Source organism: Melozone crissalis, unplaced genomic scaffold (assembly GCF_028551555.1).
Source record: "Melozone crissalis strain CALT ecotype California unplaced genomic scaffold, PUWL_Pcris_2 ptg000042l_1, whole genome shotgun sequence".
NCBI classification, from domain to species: Eukaryota; Metazoa; Chordata; class Aves; order Passeriformes; family Passerellidae; genus Melozone; species Melozone crissalis.
The window spans coordinates 21,064,383-21,084,349 of record NW_026535820.1 but is presented as its reverse complement, the minus strand read 5'-3'; the positions used below and the strand labels follow the sequence as shown (position 1 = coordinate 21,084,349).

Genomic DNA, 19,967 nt, shown 5'->3' with positions numbered 1-19,967 from the left:
GATCTTTCTAGGGCCTTTCAGTACCTAAAAGGGACCTACAGGAAAGCTGAAAAGGGACTTTTCACAAGGGGACATAGTGATATGACAAAGGGCAATGACTTTGAACTGAAAGAGAATAGGTTTAGATTAGATATAAGTAAGAAAACCTTTACTTTGAGGGTGGTGAAGCACTGGCATAGGTTTACCAGAGAAACTGAGCCCCACACCCTTGGAAGTGTTCAAATATAGGTTGGATGGAGCTCTGAGAAACCTGGTTTTATGGAAGGTGCCCCAGCCATAGCAGGAATTTGCAGCTAGATGATCTTTAAGGTCCCTTCCAACTTAAATCGCTATGATTGTATGAGCATGACAGTTTATTCCAAGTATAGCAAAATAACCCTCTTCGGTTCACAGGCTGTGAAATACTATCAATTGCTGTATACAAATTCAGTATTTTATATGAGTTGATGACTGAAGATTATGGGCTCAAATATGTGCCTAACTAAGCATTTTCCCTTTTTAAATTAAAAAAGTAATTTGATCCTACGTAGGATCAAGGTTTCAGGTTTCTTAAAGTCCAAGTAACAGTGCTACACACTGTGAGAGAGAGACCTGAGAAACACTTCTGGTAGCCTTGAAAACCTTACAATAGGGATGTCAAGATTCTTCACAAATCTGGATCAGTTTCCTTAGTAAATTCACTAGGAGTGAAACCTAGAAACTTATTTCACATCTAATTTTCTCCATAATTTTCCATTTGAAAAGTAGCTTGGTCTGTAAACATAAACTTTTTTACCGCCACCTCCAAACTTAGCCTTTTCTCATGGCTGATGCAACACCTGCAGGCAATACAAAAGACTCCAGTCAAAACAGAGAAAACACTCCAGTAACGTCAGACTGGGCAGTCCTCAGATTTTTTTGCCTATTATTCCACCACCTTATCAGTCCGGAAACAACTGGTTAAAACACAGAATTCATTTGCTCAGGAAAAACTGCTGAACACTGCCCTGAGAGCTGTTTTACACCATTCTCCCCGCAGCACGCCTGCCAAACAGGAACCAGGGAAGCAGCTTAGCACTGCACTGTCCCTGATCCTCCCTGCTTCACTGAAGAGCAAAATTAGCTTTTCATTCCTGCCACTTCCCCTTGCTACATATGAACAAAGAAAGGGGGTCTGCTCACCAACATAAATGCTTACTGCTGAAAATGTGCGACTCAAGATAACTCGTTTGTTCCAAAGAACAATAGAAATAAACAGGTTTTGTTGCCACACAACCTCACTCTGTAAATTCCTGCCTTTGTTGCTGCAAAATTACAACACTTTCAGTCAAAAGGTGGATTGTACCAAATATAAACAGCGTCCTTCACACGATTTAAAAATAGCACTTTGCAAAAACAAGAAAGAGAAAGGAGTACCAAGAAAGCTGCTTAAACTCAGGCTGCAATCCTGCCCCCCTGCCTCCCCAGTGAGCAGGCAGTGCTGCATCACACACTGCACTCTCCTCTCTGCCTGCTCTGCTTTACAGCACAGAGCACCTTGCTCTGACTGTACTGGCATTGGGAACCATTCTGTCCAGAAAATTGGCTTGTACCCTGTGGGTTCAATTCTTCCCCCCTTTCTGATTCATCCTAGGACTACCTCCCTTATCACAACAGTAGCAACTGCTTTCTCATCAAAACCATGAGGAGGGAGGTTCTTGACCTGGTCCTTTCCCAGGCCCCACAGAGGTCCATCACAGCTTATTGATGTGGGCTACCTGAATTGTGTTCAGGCCTCCCTGGCTGGGAATTTGCTCCATGCCACGTCCCTCCCCACCTCCCACTCCTACATGTCTACCACATGGCCCTCACACCTGCACTCAAGCACATGAAACAACATTTTGGTGGCTGCTGTCAATCTGAGACCACAAAGAAACAAGCAAGCCAGTCTGAAAACTGAACTCCTGGCATTAAGGCTTGTTAAATCTTATTATTCTCTTTCTGTTTTTAAACCAGTTGCTGTCTTTCACTTCTCTACAGAAGGCCCAAATGCTTTTCTGGTTTAGGAACAAGGGACAGGAGCAAACAACAGAGTCTTGTGTCTGTGACAAAAAAAATGCATGCCTCCATACTTGTGACCATTTTTAGATTGCTGGAGGTTTTTAAATTTAGGTATGTGGTTTGCCCTGGTGCATCTTTCTCAAAATAGTTATTCCCAAAGCACATAAGTCAATGAAGAAGAGCTATTTAAGATGCCTGACACAGGTTGTTTTTCAAAATGCAATATGCATTTCAAAGTTTCTTTGGAGTTCAAAGCACAGTTCAGGAACTGTATGTGTGCAGTTGAATGCAACACACGAGAACATGAGCCTGACTTTCACTGCACAAGAAGCTTAATGCTCCGTCCTAGATGAGGATTTAAGTACCCTGCATGAGCCAAACTCCAAGCCAAACACGTACAAAGCAGGTTATGAAACAAATGTATGCTTAAGTCCAGATTTTAAAAGTTAGGTTTGATCTGCTGCTTCTTATTCCCCAAACTCCCAATTTACAGGGGAATGTGTCAGAATGGTGAAGGGTAAATCTCATCTCTGTGGAGTGATACCAATGTAACTCCTTTGTGTCCTTACTAAAAAGGATCAGGAATTACTGCCAGGCTCTTACCCCATTTTTTCACTCCAGCTTCACAGGATTTTACATTTAAAGATGGTGTAGTGGCACAGACAGTTGTGTTACTATACTGGAAGCTATTTTTAATCCTTTCAATCACATTTCTGGATTTTAAATCTGTAGTGTTTTTTGTTTTATTCAATCAAGATTTGTTTCAGTTCACTGCTGCCATGACTGACTTCCAGCAAAGTACAAAGCAAATAATTCAAAATATAAAAACTGATAGGGAGATGGTGTGTGACTTGCAGTGGTGCTGTGCTAAATTGCTTGCTTGAAGGGTTAGAAGCAAGGAACACAATCCCCTCACCAGACTCAACTCAGTAGTAGCTTTTGCATATTGTGATATTCCAAAATAGCAACACTTCTAAAATATAAAATTTATTTTAAATACTACTAATTGGTCTGAGAATCATTAACTAATCTAGGGAAAACAACCCTGAAACAACCATTCTACTCCTGCTAAAAAATCCAAATGAGAAAATACAGGAAAACATTGAAGAAAATAAAAACATATGCCAAAAAACCCTGCCACCCTCTCCTCAACTAGAAGAGAAGCCTTTTCATGACTTGTATCTCAAAGCATCAATTTTAGAGCCTCTGAACCTACTGAGACTGCTCCCCAAGAATCTAAAAACAATCTTGCCACTTACCAGCAAAATCTATGTAAAGTTCAATTCTCTTTTTTCCATGTACATTCTAATTCTACTCAAGTTAGGAGGAGGGTGAAGGTCTTAAGAATTATGTGAAGCTTTGTTTTGTTTGCAGGCTGTCTCCAAAGGCACGATAAACTCCTCGATGCTCTTGCTTAAGATGCGCCAAGTAGACAATAGCTCAGCAAAGCAAACAATTTCTCCTGGGCACAGTGTTAAAAAGAGGAAGGCAATGCTTCCTCAGGGGAGCACTCTTAAAGTGATTTTATAAAACAGAAATAAGACTGGTACCTGCAGAAATACACCAGCTACTTCGAAACAAATAGCTCAGAGACCAGCAGGCACAGCAGAAAAGAACAAGCTGTGCTGATTATCTTGGACTCAGAAGGTGTTTGGCAGCTTGAACCCATGTTACTGCAAGCACACTGTTATCACTAACTGGACAGCAGTGCAGACATATGCTAAAATCAATGGCAAATGTTAGGCAGTAGTACTTAGAAGATCGTTAATTACAGAATTAAATATATCCTTAATTGTCAGAATGCTTGACAATTTAAATAACCAGCAAGTAATCAACAATTAATGTTGTTACATGCAGGTTGCAACAGTGATTTGTGATATATATGTAGTACAGCTTACCTATGGTGTGCAACATACACAACTAACTACCTGGCAAAAAGAAAAGGGTGCATTAAAAGGAATTAATTATTTAGTTCAAAGACTTTTTCTAATGAGTCGATTCTAAATAGAAATTCAACCCAAAAAATATTTAGAAGCTGGGACAGCTGGTGCTCCAATAATAAACTACTGTTAATTATTACATCTTTCGAGCACTTTGCTTGTATGTGTTTGCAATACATGGTTTAAACTAATAAATCTTTAGAAGTTGGATTAAAATTCACTCCATGCTACATAATCTGATTTGTAGTCAGCTACCATTTAGTGGGAGCTATTTTGCCTACATTTTTCAACAGCAAAACAGACACAACACACTGTGTTTGAAAAAATATTGAATTGTATAAATATTATAACTCTGAAATGTTATCACATATAATTTGTTCTCAGACTTCTGTAGTACATGTTGGTTTCATTTCCATCTAGACATCTTGCAGGTGTTTTGCTAAGGGAATGGAATTATAAAACATTCACAGATGTGGATGGCTACACAGATCATATGATTTACAACACAACAAAGACAATCAGACTTTGTCCCTTAATGTCATGTGTTCTCTTGGAGTTTACTCATTGGGAAGCTACCAATCTTCATATAAGAAAAGTTTAAAAGGGCTCCATCACTCCTTAAAAATCTTCTTAGGAGATATTTCTTAATTATGTTCAGCAAGGTCAGACAAACTCAGAAAATCACTGGGAAGAAGCCTTGTACATTCTGGAGGTTTTGTGTGGAACACATGCATTTGTGCCAAAGGAGGTTGCAGTTTTGGACTCAAATGTATAGTAGCTCAGGAAACAGACTTGGTACTATGTTATATACCTATCAGATGAGTCCTGTGCCTTCCCCACTATTCCTGCAGCCACCTGAGCTGGCACCCAACTCGGAGCCATGCACTCACAAGATCCACATGTACCCTCTCTCCTCTTCCTGCCCCCTTCTCCCAGCTGCTTAAAGCTAACTTCCTGTCTTCCCCCACAACAAACTCTGTAAAGAAGAAAAAGCATGAAAACTGATGAAAGGAGTTCAGAAACAATGAAAAATAGCAAATGTCAGCACTCAAGTGAGGAAATTGCATCACAGATCTCTGAGAGAATGGAGGCAACCAAAAACAAAGACAATTAACTGTAAGCTCTTAAAATGGTGACAGCACTTCCTCGAGAATAAATGAGCTTATTTACAATGAAACCAGAGAAGCTACAGTATTTAACACTGATTCCCTGCACTGCCATGGATATTAACATAGCATAAGATCTTTTGGCATGTCAGCTAAATTGCAGTACCTAACCAGGTATTATTTCAGACTATATGCAGCAAATGCAAAGAAAATTACCTACTATACTCCACAGTGAAAGAAAGATTACGCAAAAATGTCAACATTTCCAACAGCAAGGAGAGCACGTGGAATCCATTACAGACAGGCTTAGGCATCTATTATACATCAGCTGAACTGCAGTACCTCACCCAAGCACGTAAGGGTTCACCTACAAATAAGGGTGAACGGTCCAGAAGGCAGGTCTTGAGGACAAAGAGGATGGGAAAGGTTATCCTTCTGTTTCTATGGCCAAATACCATATGTATCATATTGTCAGAAATCTGACAGATTATTATTAAAAAGATTAGTAATAAAACTTGAAACTGACAGAAGCTTTGCATATTTCTAAGAATACATCAATTTACCTTAAAATTAATAGTCAGACTCAAGGCTTCTATTAAAATTCCCCTGTCCACATCAGCCTTTTGATTCAGAGCTCAAGTGAGACTTTGAAGCACAACACACTTCTTTACTGACTGCTGATTCCAGAGCAGTCCTGCTGCACAAAAACCAGACTCCTTTCAGAAGGCAGAAAGCTGCTCTAATTCACTATATGAATGGGAACATTTCAGACTTGGGCAGTACTCAGTATTGAATACTCCTGAACACCATGTTCACAAAATCTTCCAGTAAATTCCACATTATTAACCATTGAGTTATATCCAGTGTCAGCCACAAAATGGTCTGTGGGATGCTCTATCCTCTTCTCCCACCATCCACTGAGGCTAAAAACACAGACTGGTCCTCAATATTTCAGTGAAGATAGAAAGGCTTTTCAGCAGCACAGAAAGGCATTCTCAACACTGGCATCAAATTGGTAACATGAGGTCTTGATGTAAGATCAGAGAATCATGGGAGTCCTGAGCTGGAAGAGACACTTGAAGATTATGGATACCAACTCCCTGCTCCTCACAGGACTACCTGAAACTAAACCAAATGACAGAAAGCATCATCTAAACCCTCCTTGAACCCTGACAGGAAACAAAATACACACTGCCCTTCCACCCTGAGAGATGTGTATGACTAAACAAAGCTCAGACTTTGTGATCAAGACACAGCCTTATGCTGACAGGCAGCACACAGCTCCTCCCACACAGCTGAAGTGAGCCTCAGCTCTGCCAATATGCCCGTCCTTCTCAAAAAGGCACGAGAATATCACCTCACCAAGCCTGCACATAATTATAAAAGATCCACATAATGAAGTTTGCTGAGATGTCCATAAGCTTTCCCTGAATACTCTCCAGAAGTCCTGACAACGCAGTCGCAGCAATTCCTAGGAATCTTGGGTAGTACATTGGATGCAAATGCAGACCCAACCTAGGAGCACACTATCAGAGGCAAGAAGAAATGTGCAAGTGTGCTCTTTTGGGTCTGTAAGTACTGCATCCACTGCCAGGCATCCCACATTCCGAGAGTAAAATATTCCTGGCCCTCCAAACTTATCTTTTGGAGTAGGACTGTCTATTTCATTGTGGATGAAACAATCAGGGAAAAGACTCCAGAAAGTTCTTCAGCATTTTTTTTTTACTTAAATGAAAAAGGGTTAAAAAAGCACAGATTGAGTTCACTTGAGACATCCTCACAAATCAGATGCTGTAGCCACAGAAAGGATCCTGCCGCAGTCTCCCAGAGTACCTGAAGTGGTAACTGCAAACTCTTAATTAAAATATGATGGGGCAAAAAATACCTGGTCACCTGAGACAGCAAATGCAGGAACTGACTCTGCCACATGTGACACTAGTACCTGGGGCACTGCTGTAGGAATCAGGGAGTCCCACTCTGGAACAGCATGGTGGAAGAGCACAACTGTACCTCCTAGGGATGTCTACAGTCAAGGAACTTGTCATCTTTAGGATGGCTTATCTTCAGAAAACTTCAAACCATAAGTATGGTGACAATATTCAGTACAGGCAAACAAATAAAATTCAAACTTTCCAAACTTCAAGTGAAGATGCAGGAGGCTCAGTAACACCTCTCTGCTACTGGTCTGCTCTTTTAAACTAAGTTACTTGTTTGTGGAGACATAGACTGTATTTTCACAGGAAGAAGGAGGAAAAACATTGAACTACCATAGAGCAGTAAGTAACTGTATAATCTAAACCATCCTACAGAAAAGCAGCGTCCTAAGGGACTGTCAAGTGAAATTGCCCTGAATCTTTAGGATGCACTCAAAATCCCATTCCTATGACAGCTACTATTATATTTATGTTTACTACTGGACAAATGTATATTGCATTCAGCGCTAAGACCTGAACTGAGGATTCAAAGGATTCTGCTGGTTCTAAAGCAACAAGTATTGCTGATATAAATCAAACCTAAAGACTGGACTGTAATAAAATCTATTGGAGCTCAATTCCAGCATCCCTACTGAACTGAAAGAATGAGTGAACTTATTACAGAGAAACAGTTAATTGACTGAAATCAATGGCAAAATTTCTGGATTTATTCACTTCAATTAGTTCATCCAGATTTAGAGCATGTGTGCATTTCACACACTTCTATAAATATACATAAACACATAAACACAGCCATATGCATGTAAAAACAAACATTTAGCATCATGTACAAAAATGTGATTAAGATGATGATCAACTAGAAATACTGAAATTTATTTTGGTTCAAAGTTAAAATGAGGATTAAGAACCTGATGGCTATTAGGAGAGACAAAATTTCATAAAAAGTAAGACATACCTGATAAAAATTGGGCCAGAAAGTACTAATTGCCAGCTCAGCTCTGCTCCAAGTGCCAGTGATAGACGTGTTCCAGACTGGGTTACCAATAGGACCATCATTAACCTTCACATATACATTCAGAGTGCCAGGGCTAGCTCCACTCTTGCTTGAAACATAATAGTGAAAATCAATACAATGTGTATCGTTTTCTTTCAGATGGGGCATCAGGAGGTGAGCTTTCTGTCCTGAAAATCTTCCAGATGTATTCACCAACATGAAAGAACCTGCAAAAACAAAGCGATCGATTCAATTTCTTCCTCATTTTTTCTCTTCTTAATATGGTAATACCTGTAACTAAAGCATAATTTAATAATAATAATTCAACCATTTTTTCTTTGCTTCTACTAACATTAGAGTAATATGCATTTGGTAGGTATTTGATCTGAAATTTCTTTTGCAGAATCTCAAAAATCTTTTGTAAAGCTGGTTAATATCTTTATTCTACAGGTGGGGAAGGAAAGAAACAAAAAGCCCCATATGCTGAAAGAGACAAAAAGCCCCCAAGTGCAATGTTTTATGCACTGCAATAAACCTACAGATGGTGGTACAGAATCAACTGGAGGTCTCAGCTATCTGAGTGCTTCTACATGCAGAGTCCCTGCTGGCTTTGCCTGGCAAGGTTGTGGCAGTGGGGGAGCTACAGGAGTGGCTTCTTGTGAGAAGCTTCCCCACATGTCCTATGGAGCCAGTGCCAGTCAGCGCCAAGCCAGCCCGCCCCACTGCCGAGCCCATCGGGGATGGTGGCAGAGCCTTTGGGGTGATGTAATTAGAAAGGCGGGGAAAAAAAGAAAACTTCAAAATTGTAGCTGAAGAGAGGACTGAGAATACATGAGACATAGCCCTGCAGACGCCAAGGTCAGTGCAGAAGGAGGAGGAGAAGTTGCTCCAGGTGCTGGAGCTGAGATTCCCCAGCAGGCCAGGTGCTGAGTGAGTCAGGCTGGCCCCTGCAGCCCATGGAGTCCACAGAGGGTTCACCTGCAGCAGCCTGGGGAGGGCCCCACACCAGCTCAGCCAGATGGTCAAAGGAGGCTGTGACTTTGTGGGAAGCCCACACTGGAGCAGGTTTAGTGGCAGGACCTCGTGACCTGGTGGGGGACCCATGCTGGAGCAATCTGTGCCTGCAGGACTGCATCCCGTGGGAAGAGACCCCAGAGCAGGAGAAGACTGTGAGGAATCCTACTCTTGATGAGGAAGGAGTGGCAGAGACGTGTGATGAACTGATCCATTTCCTGTCTCTCTGCACTGCTGGAAGGGAGGAGAGAGAGAAAATTCCAGAGTGAAATTGAGACCAGGATGGAGAGCACACTTGGTGTCCAGCCAGGGTCAATACACCACAAGAGTTGCAATGAATTTTAAGAGAATTTCATGTGTTCAGATGGTTCAGATGTGTTCAGATGATCACATACTCTGCAGTATGTGATGCAGAGAGAGTCCAAAATGTTCTCAATCCCTTAACCTTCCACTAGCTAATCACAAGTTACCTACTGGACTAAGTGTGACAATTGTCTCCTGTCTTCAAAAGGTGAAAAAAGAATGAACAAATGTAAATTCAAGTAAACCAGTAAGCTTTACATGTAAAAAAAAAAAAAATAAATAAAGCTGGGGTTGAATTTTATACTATGATCACAACTTAAAACAGCAAATTACAAGAAATGTAAAAGTAATCAAATAAAGTCACATTCAACAAACTCTCACACGAGCAGCTAGTCAATTTATACTCTATTTTTTAGTGCCTATTCATGTGTTCCATTGAAGTGTGCCTTCAAAATATTCATGCTGCAGGACTAAGGAATTTGAAAGACCGTACAGATGTTAGAAAAATGCAACATGACTTCTGAGGCATTCATATTTCTGGGTTGAAAAAATGAAAAGGAAAGAATTCTATTAAGAGATAACCTATGATATCATAGAAGGAAATAAAATTCAGTATCTACTCTGGAAAGAAAACACTTCAATAAAATGCATGAGATAATTTAAATCCTGCATTTTTCATAAGTCCAGAAATGGATATGTTATAGATCCCTGCTACAAATGCATAGCTAAGAGTACTTAGAAAAATGTAAGTACACACACACTTGCCACATAGTTATTAGAAACCAAGTTTTAATTTTTTTTCTTTTTCTTACTTTGATGGGTGATGATACCTTCTAACGAGATGCAAGTCATTTCTTGAATGAAATGAATGTTGGAGAACCTTCGTCCAGACTGTATCTCTATGTTAAATAGGTTTAACTATTCAGTAATAGTAGTTTTGCTATTGAATTTAAATTATTTATCAAGTATAAATTTCCTTTCTAGACAAGTTCATAAAATTGACAAAAATGGAACTTTCTTTTAATACAAAGGACTATAAATATTTTACTTCCTAAAAGGCATTACCCTGTATTTAACTCATAGTCTGTTACTATAATATATTGGGAAAATCTGTATTCATTAGTAACATAAACAGAAGTCACTGCATATGCTTTTTTCTCTTAAAACAGGCAGGAAAGAAGCTAATATTCCTTCCATCAACTAGTACATGCTCTGCCATTCAATTACTTTATTTACATTTAAAATATAAACTGCTTAAATAGGTATAATTTGCTAAGTTATAAGAGCAATACTTAAAGCATTTATGAATTCACTAAAAATTAACTGGCAGGATTTTTTACATGGAAACTATCAATCCAACAAACAAACAACAAAAAGCCCCACAGCATACTTTCTGACAGTGGATCAGCTCTCCAGAACAGCTTCTCACATATACTGGGGCACATAAACACATATTAAAAATAACTGAAAGGACACACTGGCATATACAAGGAAACAGTTATCTGCCAGAATTGAAGGATTCCACAAGAAAACATGTAAAATTAGAATCAACTGAGTACTCGTTCCTAAGAAGAAATATCAAGTGCATGTCTTACTATAAATAACACTCACTTTATCACACTTCTTTAGTTTCTCTAAGTGTACTTCCATGTTTAAACACATGGATGATAATTTCCTCAGCCCTTTATATAGGGCTATGTAAAGGCACTACATGCAATGTAGTAAAACCTAATGGTGCTCATCATTCATTAAATTCAGGCTTCTTTAAGTCCAAAACCCTGCTGAATCACATGTATTTCATCATTAGAGCTAAGGCATTTAAATCAACAAAGCAGTGGTTATCCTGAAGTCACTGTTGCTGTTTAAAATTCCTCATTGAAAATTGGTTCAGCAGTAATTCAGCAGGTATTTAGTTTATGTAAATATTCATTCTAAAAAGATGCAATACTTGAAAAAAGAAAATACGGATTTGCTCCAGAGTAAATAGGCAATTTAATATACTGGTCATTTCATTAGCATAAATCAACATTTTCTGTGAAATACTGGACACAAAAAGATGTTCAAAAGATAGAGTGACAGAACTAAAAAAAAAACCCAAAAAGTTTAAAAAATAAAATCTGACAACTGGAAAAGCAACATACTGTCCTACAAAAAATGATAGGAATGGCATAAGAGATTTTCCAGTCACTTCTGCAAGTTTTCATCATAACACCTCACCTTGTTAAGAGATCCTTTTTATACTGGGAATGTCAAACACAACAAAACTGAATGCAGTATAATTTTTCATGCATAAAGAAATTGGGACTAGTGAGGGAAGAAAGTTACTTTGTTGATTTTTCACCAGTCTTATACATGGTTGAGGACAAATTATCCTTCCTAATAAATATTTTTTTAAAAGAGTACTTTATTTAGAGTAATTTCTTTAGACATTACTATTGGTTGATTTTGACTCTCCAATATTTGAAAAATGTGCTAAATGATAGAGAGCAAAAAGCCTGATTTTAAAAACAGATAATCTATGTATCACTTTATTAACAAAACACCCTTGAGGTGCAGACAGGTCTCATAAATGCTGTGACTGGGCAGTTCATAGAATCAACAAAAGGCTTGGAAGGTACATAACAAGGTCACTTTTTTTAGCAGAACAGGATTCCCTAAATGCCAGCAAACCCTACAGCCATCACTCACAAGAGATTGCAGCTCTCTGACTGCCCAAGACTAAGGGTGGAACTGTTCAAGACACTGGAACTGCAGTGCATGAGCAGATGAATTGTGAGGCTCAAGCATAATGAGTACCACTTTCAGACAAGGGAAACCCAAAAGTGTTCTTTTGTTTACTGTATTCCATAAACAATCATGTATGCAGTCTACCTTGGAAGTATTGCAGAAAGCAAAGGGCCTGAATTTAGGAACAGTCCACCTTACACTTTAACTCCCAAAGCTTGCAAACAAAACAGGTTTTCTCTTCAGTACTTTTTCTTACTATTTACTAATATTATAGAAAAAGGAAAAAACATTTTCCAGCAACATTTGAAAATTACAGGGCAGCTGTAACTCTGAAAGCATGACTAGCACCACCTAAAGAAGCTGGAGCTTTAATTCAAATGCACCACCTCCAGACATCACCCAGTAGGTACGTGCACACAAACATCAGAGACGCTGGCACCCCTGAACTGGCACAATGAGGTGTCCCCAAAATACAGCAGCTGAGAGACTTCCCTTCAGTGCCTCAGCTAACACCCATCAGTTCTGCTCATTAACTTACAAACCATTACTGTCGCCAAGTGAATTTTAAGTCTTCTTTTGAGCAATATTTACTCAAATTTAACAGGGTAATTTCAATCATTATTTATTACCCATCCTAAAAACATGATTAATCTCAACTTTCAAGCTGTTTATCTTCCAAATTTGCAACTGTTCAAACTCTTGGAAAAAATCCACCATAAGTCCTGTGTATTTTTTTAAAAAGATCAATTCACTTCTACCCATAATGCCAGCTTTGTTTTAGCCAAGAAATTAGTAAGACTAAGAAGCCTTATAATTCTTTCGCTAAATTCAATTCTTAAAATTCTTCCTCATCTCATATGCACAGACACATCTCCCATAACTTTGTTAGAAATTGCTTTGATCAAGTTTGGACATAAAATCATGTATTTCTGAATCCTGTATTTTTTGCAGCCCCTTTTCCAATAGCCAGAATATAAAAAACAAACCCTGCTTTCTGAATGCTGTTTGTTTATTCAATCCTTTTCAATATTTATTGATTTTGACTACTCATCCTGTAATCTGTTTATCTGTTTTCTTCGTGAGTACTCTGCATTTTCAAACACTGTACTGACATTCTGAAGGCTACTTCTTACATAACTAATATTATCTCTTTGCAAAAAGGCATGCAATGTATAGTAGGGACATATAAAGTTCACAAGCTATTAGTGAAAACAACTGTGTGTGCATAAATTCTGAGAGTTGTCTCAAGTTTCAAATTCAATTTCTGAAGCAATCATTGCATTTTAAGAAAAACAGAAATCAAAGTAAGATAAGACTTGAGGACAGGCAGACCCAAGGAGAGTTTTAAAGCACAAAGCAGCATCTCCCCAGGTCTGGAACAGGAAAATTCTTGTTCAGCATTCTGAAGCAGGGAGTAGGTATATATTTGAAACACTTACCTAAAATTAATGGAAAGTAATAAAAATTAGAGGACAATCTGGATCTTCCCAGAGTCCCAGCATTATGGAATCATTTAGGCTGGAAAAAGAGTAGACTACTCTTGATATAGAACAAAGTTAATGCTTGGTTTGTATGAAACCTTCTGAAGGGCAGGGAAAAGGGATCACATTTGAACTGCAATTCCACTCATGAACACAACTGGAAAGTTTTCTGTTTGGTTAGTTTATTTGTTTATAACAGGAAACCTGACTTGCCTGAATAAAAGGAAATGCATCTATAAGGTATTTTTCCCTCTGTTTAATAAAGAAAGTCAAGTGTGGTGTGGACTACGAAATCTCCAAGGAATTGTGCTACTCCTCTTGTCCCTGGAGAGCCACCTTAGATGCAGCCCAGGCCTGAGGCAATGGAGCAGCACCACCACAGGGGGAAGGTTTCCTTCCCAGCCCCAGTCACTCAGAAAACCCTCATCAGCCAAAGTGTACAACTAGCTACCTGGGAGAGTTTTTCACTTTTAAAGGAACTGTGCTCCTTCTGGGTTTCAAAGAGGTAAGTCAGGGCAATGTTCTTTTTTCATTTCTGTCACCCCACATCTGGTCTATCCTCATGTGTTCTGCAGCTTCACCAGTACCTTTCTACAGCCAGTGGGAATTATGCTACAAACTGCTAAGACTGAGAACCGATTTCTAAAACATGAAAAAAAGCTTCCCCAACAAGGTATGCAAAGTTTTCTTCAAATTCTCTCAAGAGTCTTCATGATGCAGTCAGCTGGATTTCTTTAAAGGTGACCTAATGTATTTCACCAGCTATAACAGTTTTCAACTTTTATGCTATGACTGGATTTCAAACATGCCAGAGCTTTGAGACAGATCTGTCTGCACTTTTTCTTTAAAGTGAACACACCAAAAAATACCAAAAGGGCTTGAAAGAAATTATGCTTTATTAGAACGTGAACTTGAAAAACTGTCTTCTTTCCGAAAACCCAGATTCTTTTGAGAGAGAAGTAAAATATAGCCATTTGAAAACAAATACATTTTCTGCCCAACTACATCTTTGCAACAAGGGCCCTTTTCCTCCAGACCTGCTTGGCACACAAGCCATCTTCAATAGCCCTTATGGATTCAACAAACTCTACTTGTTCTCCTCTGGGTTAACAGAAAAATCTTCTCATCATGTCTGGAATAGTTTTGTGTTTCCTCCCCATTACTCTAAGAAAACTTCCCCAGTGCAAGGTCTCCAGTTAGCACATCTATTACTGCCTATCCTATTGTTCCCTGGAAAAGCTTCTCCCATGGCCACATGCTCTCAAAGAAGAAATATTTTTCTCCCCTTCTGAGAACTTAACCAAAAAGCATGCCATTACCAACTGTGGACTTTAGCACAGCATATAAAAAATTATTCTGAAGGACACCTTGAACCACTCATTGTCACTCACAGAATGACAGTATGTGCATGAAGAATTTTTTGCCATGGCCCTTCTGTTTTAAAGGAAATGAGACGAAGCTTTGAACGTCACAAACAGAATAGAACTTGTTCAGCACAAAAGCTCTGTCCCTGCCTCAGAGGCTACATTCACAGATGTTTCCTTGCCTTGTTTGTTCCTAATAGGGCACAGCTCCACTGCTTGATTGTTTAGCCTGTGTACCTGCATTGAGAGTGGAAGAGGTCTGCTAGGCACATCTGCTATATCTACCCCGAACAAAAGTAAGGGAAGTCAAAATACAGGATGCAGTACATAAAGGATTAAAGGGTAAGGACAGAAATAGTAACAATCAACATTGTAACAGACAAATGGGCCTTGCTTTAAAAAAAAAAGCGAACCTTTAGGTGTACAGTTGAAGGAGACTGCAACTATTGCTGAAACCACAGCAGCTGAAGAGCTAAAACTTCTGTAAAGTGCTTAACATGGTAAGTGAATTGATTAGAGCAGCATAAGAGAATACATCACATGTATTAAAAGCTGAATACCGAAGCAACTGTTAATGAAGAAGGTCTAGTAAACATGGATGAGGTTCTTCTAGATGGATTTTTTGCATCACTGTTAAACTAGGTGCTGTTTAACTTCCTTAACAAAGATATAAGACCAGGTGTAAACCTGTTTCTGGAAAAAAATGAAATTATACAAACCCTGGCAAAAAAAAAAAAACACAAAGGCTCAGAGTAGCCAAATCTAGGCTACTCTCAGGAACCAGGTTGAGTTTTCATCTCCCTGCCTGACAGACACAGGGCTGCTACAGTTCCATGGCCCCAGATCCAGCTGTTGGTGCTCCCAACACAGGCAGGCAGACATACAGCAAGAGAGAAGGAGAGGGAGATGGCCGGACAGACCAAATACAGACAGAAAAACAGTGCCTTTATCAGCATCCCTGTGAACACACTGAGCACTCACACATAGAGCACTGACAGCCCTGCCCTATTCCTCCTCTCCAGCCCAGGGGAATCTCACTCTGCTAGAGGAACCCACACCCTGCTCCTCCCCAGGCTCTGGCCCCCACACCCAAAAGTCCCTGACTTCCATGGTTCCACAGCAGCTCCCAGCACTCAAGTCTCACCTCCCACTCACTGGTTAGCTCGGTTTGAAGTTTATGAGCACTCACACACACACTGAAGACCTGAGTGCATCCACGGACAAGAGGGTAGAAACTGGGTTTAGTAAGAACACAGGACAGATTGCAGCACCAGGCAGAGTCTCAGCAGCACACTGAGCTGTCAGATAGGTACACGAGATGAGACTCACTTATCCCTTTATCCTTCTATTTCTCTCATGCTTGCTCCTTCCCAATCTAACCTGACTCCTGCCTTTGGTCCCCACATTAACAGCTGCACATGCAGTGAGAACAGCACACAAAATGGCAAGCTGTGTTTTCCAAAAAGCCACCTACCCTATCAACTTGCATTTTATTATAACTCGGCATTCAAAGCATGGCCAGTTGTTCTGTCAGAGAAGATAAGTATCTGTAAAACTAACCAGCACATGCTAACAATTACTGCTGCCGCCCAGAAAGTCTCCCTTCTTTTCTAAGCACGTTCTCTTTGCTGCACCACCAATAACATTAGTCATTATTTTTGTAAACCATTCAACCATGCAATTCAGCATTTAAAAAACAATACTCAGGAGATAAGCAGGAATCAGCTCTAACATGTTTCAGGGGAGCTCCGGGGGTAAACCAGTTACTTTTCAGATAAAAGCTTTGCAGAATTAAACGTAGAAAGGCTGGGGGAGAGGGGATCATAGCTTGATCCATGTTACTCTTATCTGAAAAGGATCATCTTCAAGAACAGGGTTAAGTGCTACTGGTACTCTTTTCCCTGCCCAGTGACAGGCTGAAAGGTTTGTTAAACACAGAGGTTAATGTAAAAAGCTTCTGAAGGCCTGAAGACAGTGAGCTTCACAACTTTTACAGAGATACAGTTTTCTTTCAGCTTTAGGTTGCTAGGTCAATGTTTGGATAACGATCACACCTATGGTACACTCTTCCAATTCTGGTATCATCCAAGCAGTAAGTTACTTCTCATATGAAAGCTAACTGTCATCGTACTTTCCTCACAAAGTGTTTTCTGGAAACCTGATAACTAATTTCTTAACTACTGATAAAAGCAAATTGTCACCATAATACTATCAGGTGTGTAAACTACTAGTAAGTAGTTGTAACGATTAGTATTTGCAGTAATATACTACGTAGAAATCTAGACCTGCATATTTTGAATTTCTCTCAAATGTCTGACAGTTTTTCACAGATCTGTAAGGCAGAAAACACATACTACCGTATTGCCTATGGCACTAAATCCCACAGTAACAGGGAGCCTTCTGCAATCCTGCTGGACAGATCAGTAATTTCAGAAGCATATTAGCCTCAAGGGCTTTTCTGTTTCTGAAGTAATTTACTCCTGGTTTCATGAGTGTGAATAAAGATAACTCACAAGAAATATTCCTTATCTATTCAAAAGAGTAGGTTAGCATTGCATCATCATCTACAGTAGATCTGTGGAGTTTTGTTTTCATTCTACCCTCCTCTTTTGAATCAAAGCACCCATCTTTGTCTCATCTGTTCAATACACTCATCTCCCTTAGCATGGGCCATGTGTCGCTTCAGTTCTTTTACTTCCATATAAAAAATCTTGCTCAGAAATTAGAAGCTCGCCAGTATAATTACAATCAGACTGGCTTCCCTAAAACATACTTTTATGCTCTGTTTTTCTAAATTGAATCACTCATTGAGACTCCAAACCACAAGTAGCAGGTTTTCTTCCCCAGTTAAACTACAAATTACTTCAGATTAGTATTCACAGCATTTTTCTTCCACAGAAACACTTCAGAGACCTTAGACAAGACTCGCTCAGTAAAATTTTAAGCACATCAGGGCCTGTGTTTCACTGATGAGTAACAGGACAGCTCAGGACCTTTACTTTGAGCTCATGTCCCACAGGAAATCATTGTTATACCAGCACACAGGCACCACATGGCAACTACAGGACAGTTTAAGCCATAATGGATCAGGTACTGCACTTCCTGCAGGTAAAGTTACACACTTTAGTCAACCTATACTATATCAATATGAAAGCTTTAAAGCTGAAGGAATAGCATATCCAGCTAGGGCTATTAATTCCACCTTAAATAAATCACAAACCAAACAACCCCCCCTATCCCCATGAATTCAGTCTGCTTTTAAAATGAAATTGAACACTAGTTTACACTAAGATTTATGCCTGTGTGTGCATTTATCAGCTTGGAATATTGCCTTAGTTGGCTTTGTACAGGAATTAGAGACCCATTATACCTCCATTTCTCAATTTCTTTCCGTTTTTATTTTTAAATGCACTTATACCTTTGCCACAAAAGCAGCTGACAGCATTTTCTACAAATTGGTATACAAAGCTATATTTCACTTAGGTTTTCTCCTCTTAGGGATCTTGTTACACTTCGCAATGACAAAGAGAAGAATGACATATCTTAGGAATTCAGATTTTATTTTCCTTCCTGATTTTCAAAGTCTAAAGCAAACAAAAAATACCGAGGTATTTGTTTTCCAAGGTATAAGTTATGTGAAAGAGTTTCACCCCATGACAAATTAAGACAAATTAAAAAAAAATATTTAAAGCATAAAGATTGCCTTCCTTAAAGAATACATTAAACTATTCATTCAACATAACATCAGTTCTAAAATAAAATAATTTTTGCAAAAAACACCTTCTTGGCAGGAAGGAAAAAAAATCCATTGTCAGCTATCTTATTCTTGACATGGTAACCACTACAGTACAGTCTATCTTTAAAGGGTCTTATCTAGAAGAGATTACGTCACAAACTACATCACAAAGAATGAATACTGTGCAGGTTGCCAATTTATCTGTGTTTATTCACACAATGATTTCCTTCACTGTGGCAACCGGCAGACTTCCCAAAGCCGTTTGCACACTGATAAAATGGGAATTTCACTTCTCATTCTTTTAAAGAGACGTTTTCCAAGCCCCAGATAGAATTGGTTTCAAGTCTTGTATTACTATGGGTATTTTCTATGTCCTAGTTAGTCTTTATTTTTATCCGCCTTAAATATAGAAGAAAACATCTCTAAATAATTTAACTGGTGTATATAATAGTTTCCGTATTTACCAAATGAACTTCATGTTGGGCTTTTTGCCTGTGCAGTCCCATGGAGGATACTGTTTAATGTACTTATTTTCAAGTTCCAGTCTGCTAGAGATGCATTAAAGATATTAATTTGGGCCTGATTCATCACCAAAATAAGCCTTCCAGTTTCATGACTCACAATCCCAGGAACTGAGATTGTCATTCAAGAGAACAACAGAATCAGGGTGGGTTTTTTTCAAAAAGCAAAAGCATAAGACTCTAATTAACACAAGGGCTTAACGATGTGCTTAAGTACCATTCAGGAAAGCACTTAGATACTTAATTTGTCTTCAATAGGATTAAAAATTCAGAAGGTACATGCATAATATTTCTGCAGGATGCCTTCTGGAGTTCTGAGATCCTGCTATTGCAGGAACCTGACATTTCAGAGCTTTATTAAAAACTGCTAATTGAAATGTCATTGTATTAAAGCACAGTATTTTCAAAAATTAAATTTTATACTGAAGGTGGCTGGTGGTCTTCAAGAAAATTAAAGGCTTTGTAGCAGCACTCAAGCAAAAAAAAGTTTGGACAACACTGACTTAAACTCCCGACTGTTTTTTTTAGCCCAGAATTTAATCCAGAAGATAATATTCGGGCACATAAGTGATTTTAAAGGGAAAAGAGGGATAAATAAGTGTTTTCACTGCTGTGAAAGGGGAATTTGTGTTTAAAGGTATTTTAAAGGTATTTAAAATAAGCTGCAGAATAAGGAACAATCAAACCAAAGCCAACCTAAAAGAAAAAAAAATGCTCTGCACTTTTCTTCCCTGTTGCCTTTGTCTTACATTTAAAAGATCCTAGGCCAAAACTTACAGGACAGTAAGAATCCTCTGGATTTAAATGGACATCAGCCAAAATATAGGA

At 39.0% G+C, this 19,967-nt stretch overlaps 1 protein-coding gene across 1 annotated transcript in view; it reads right to left on the bottom strand.

Moving 5' to 3' along the window:
• PTPRM (protein tyrosine phosphatase receptor type M) overlaps positions 1 to 19,967 on the bottom strand; it is a 438,824-nt gene that overhangs the window by 296,229 nt on the left and 122,628 nt on the right. Inside the window, exon 3 of the mRNA XM_054284774.1 lies at positions 7,955 to 8,220. Coding sequence (XP_054140749.1) covers positions 7,955 to 8,220 — 266 coding nt within the window. The remainder of the gene's footprint in view (positions 1 to 7,954; positions 8,221 to 19,967) is intronic.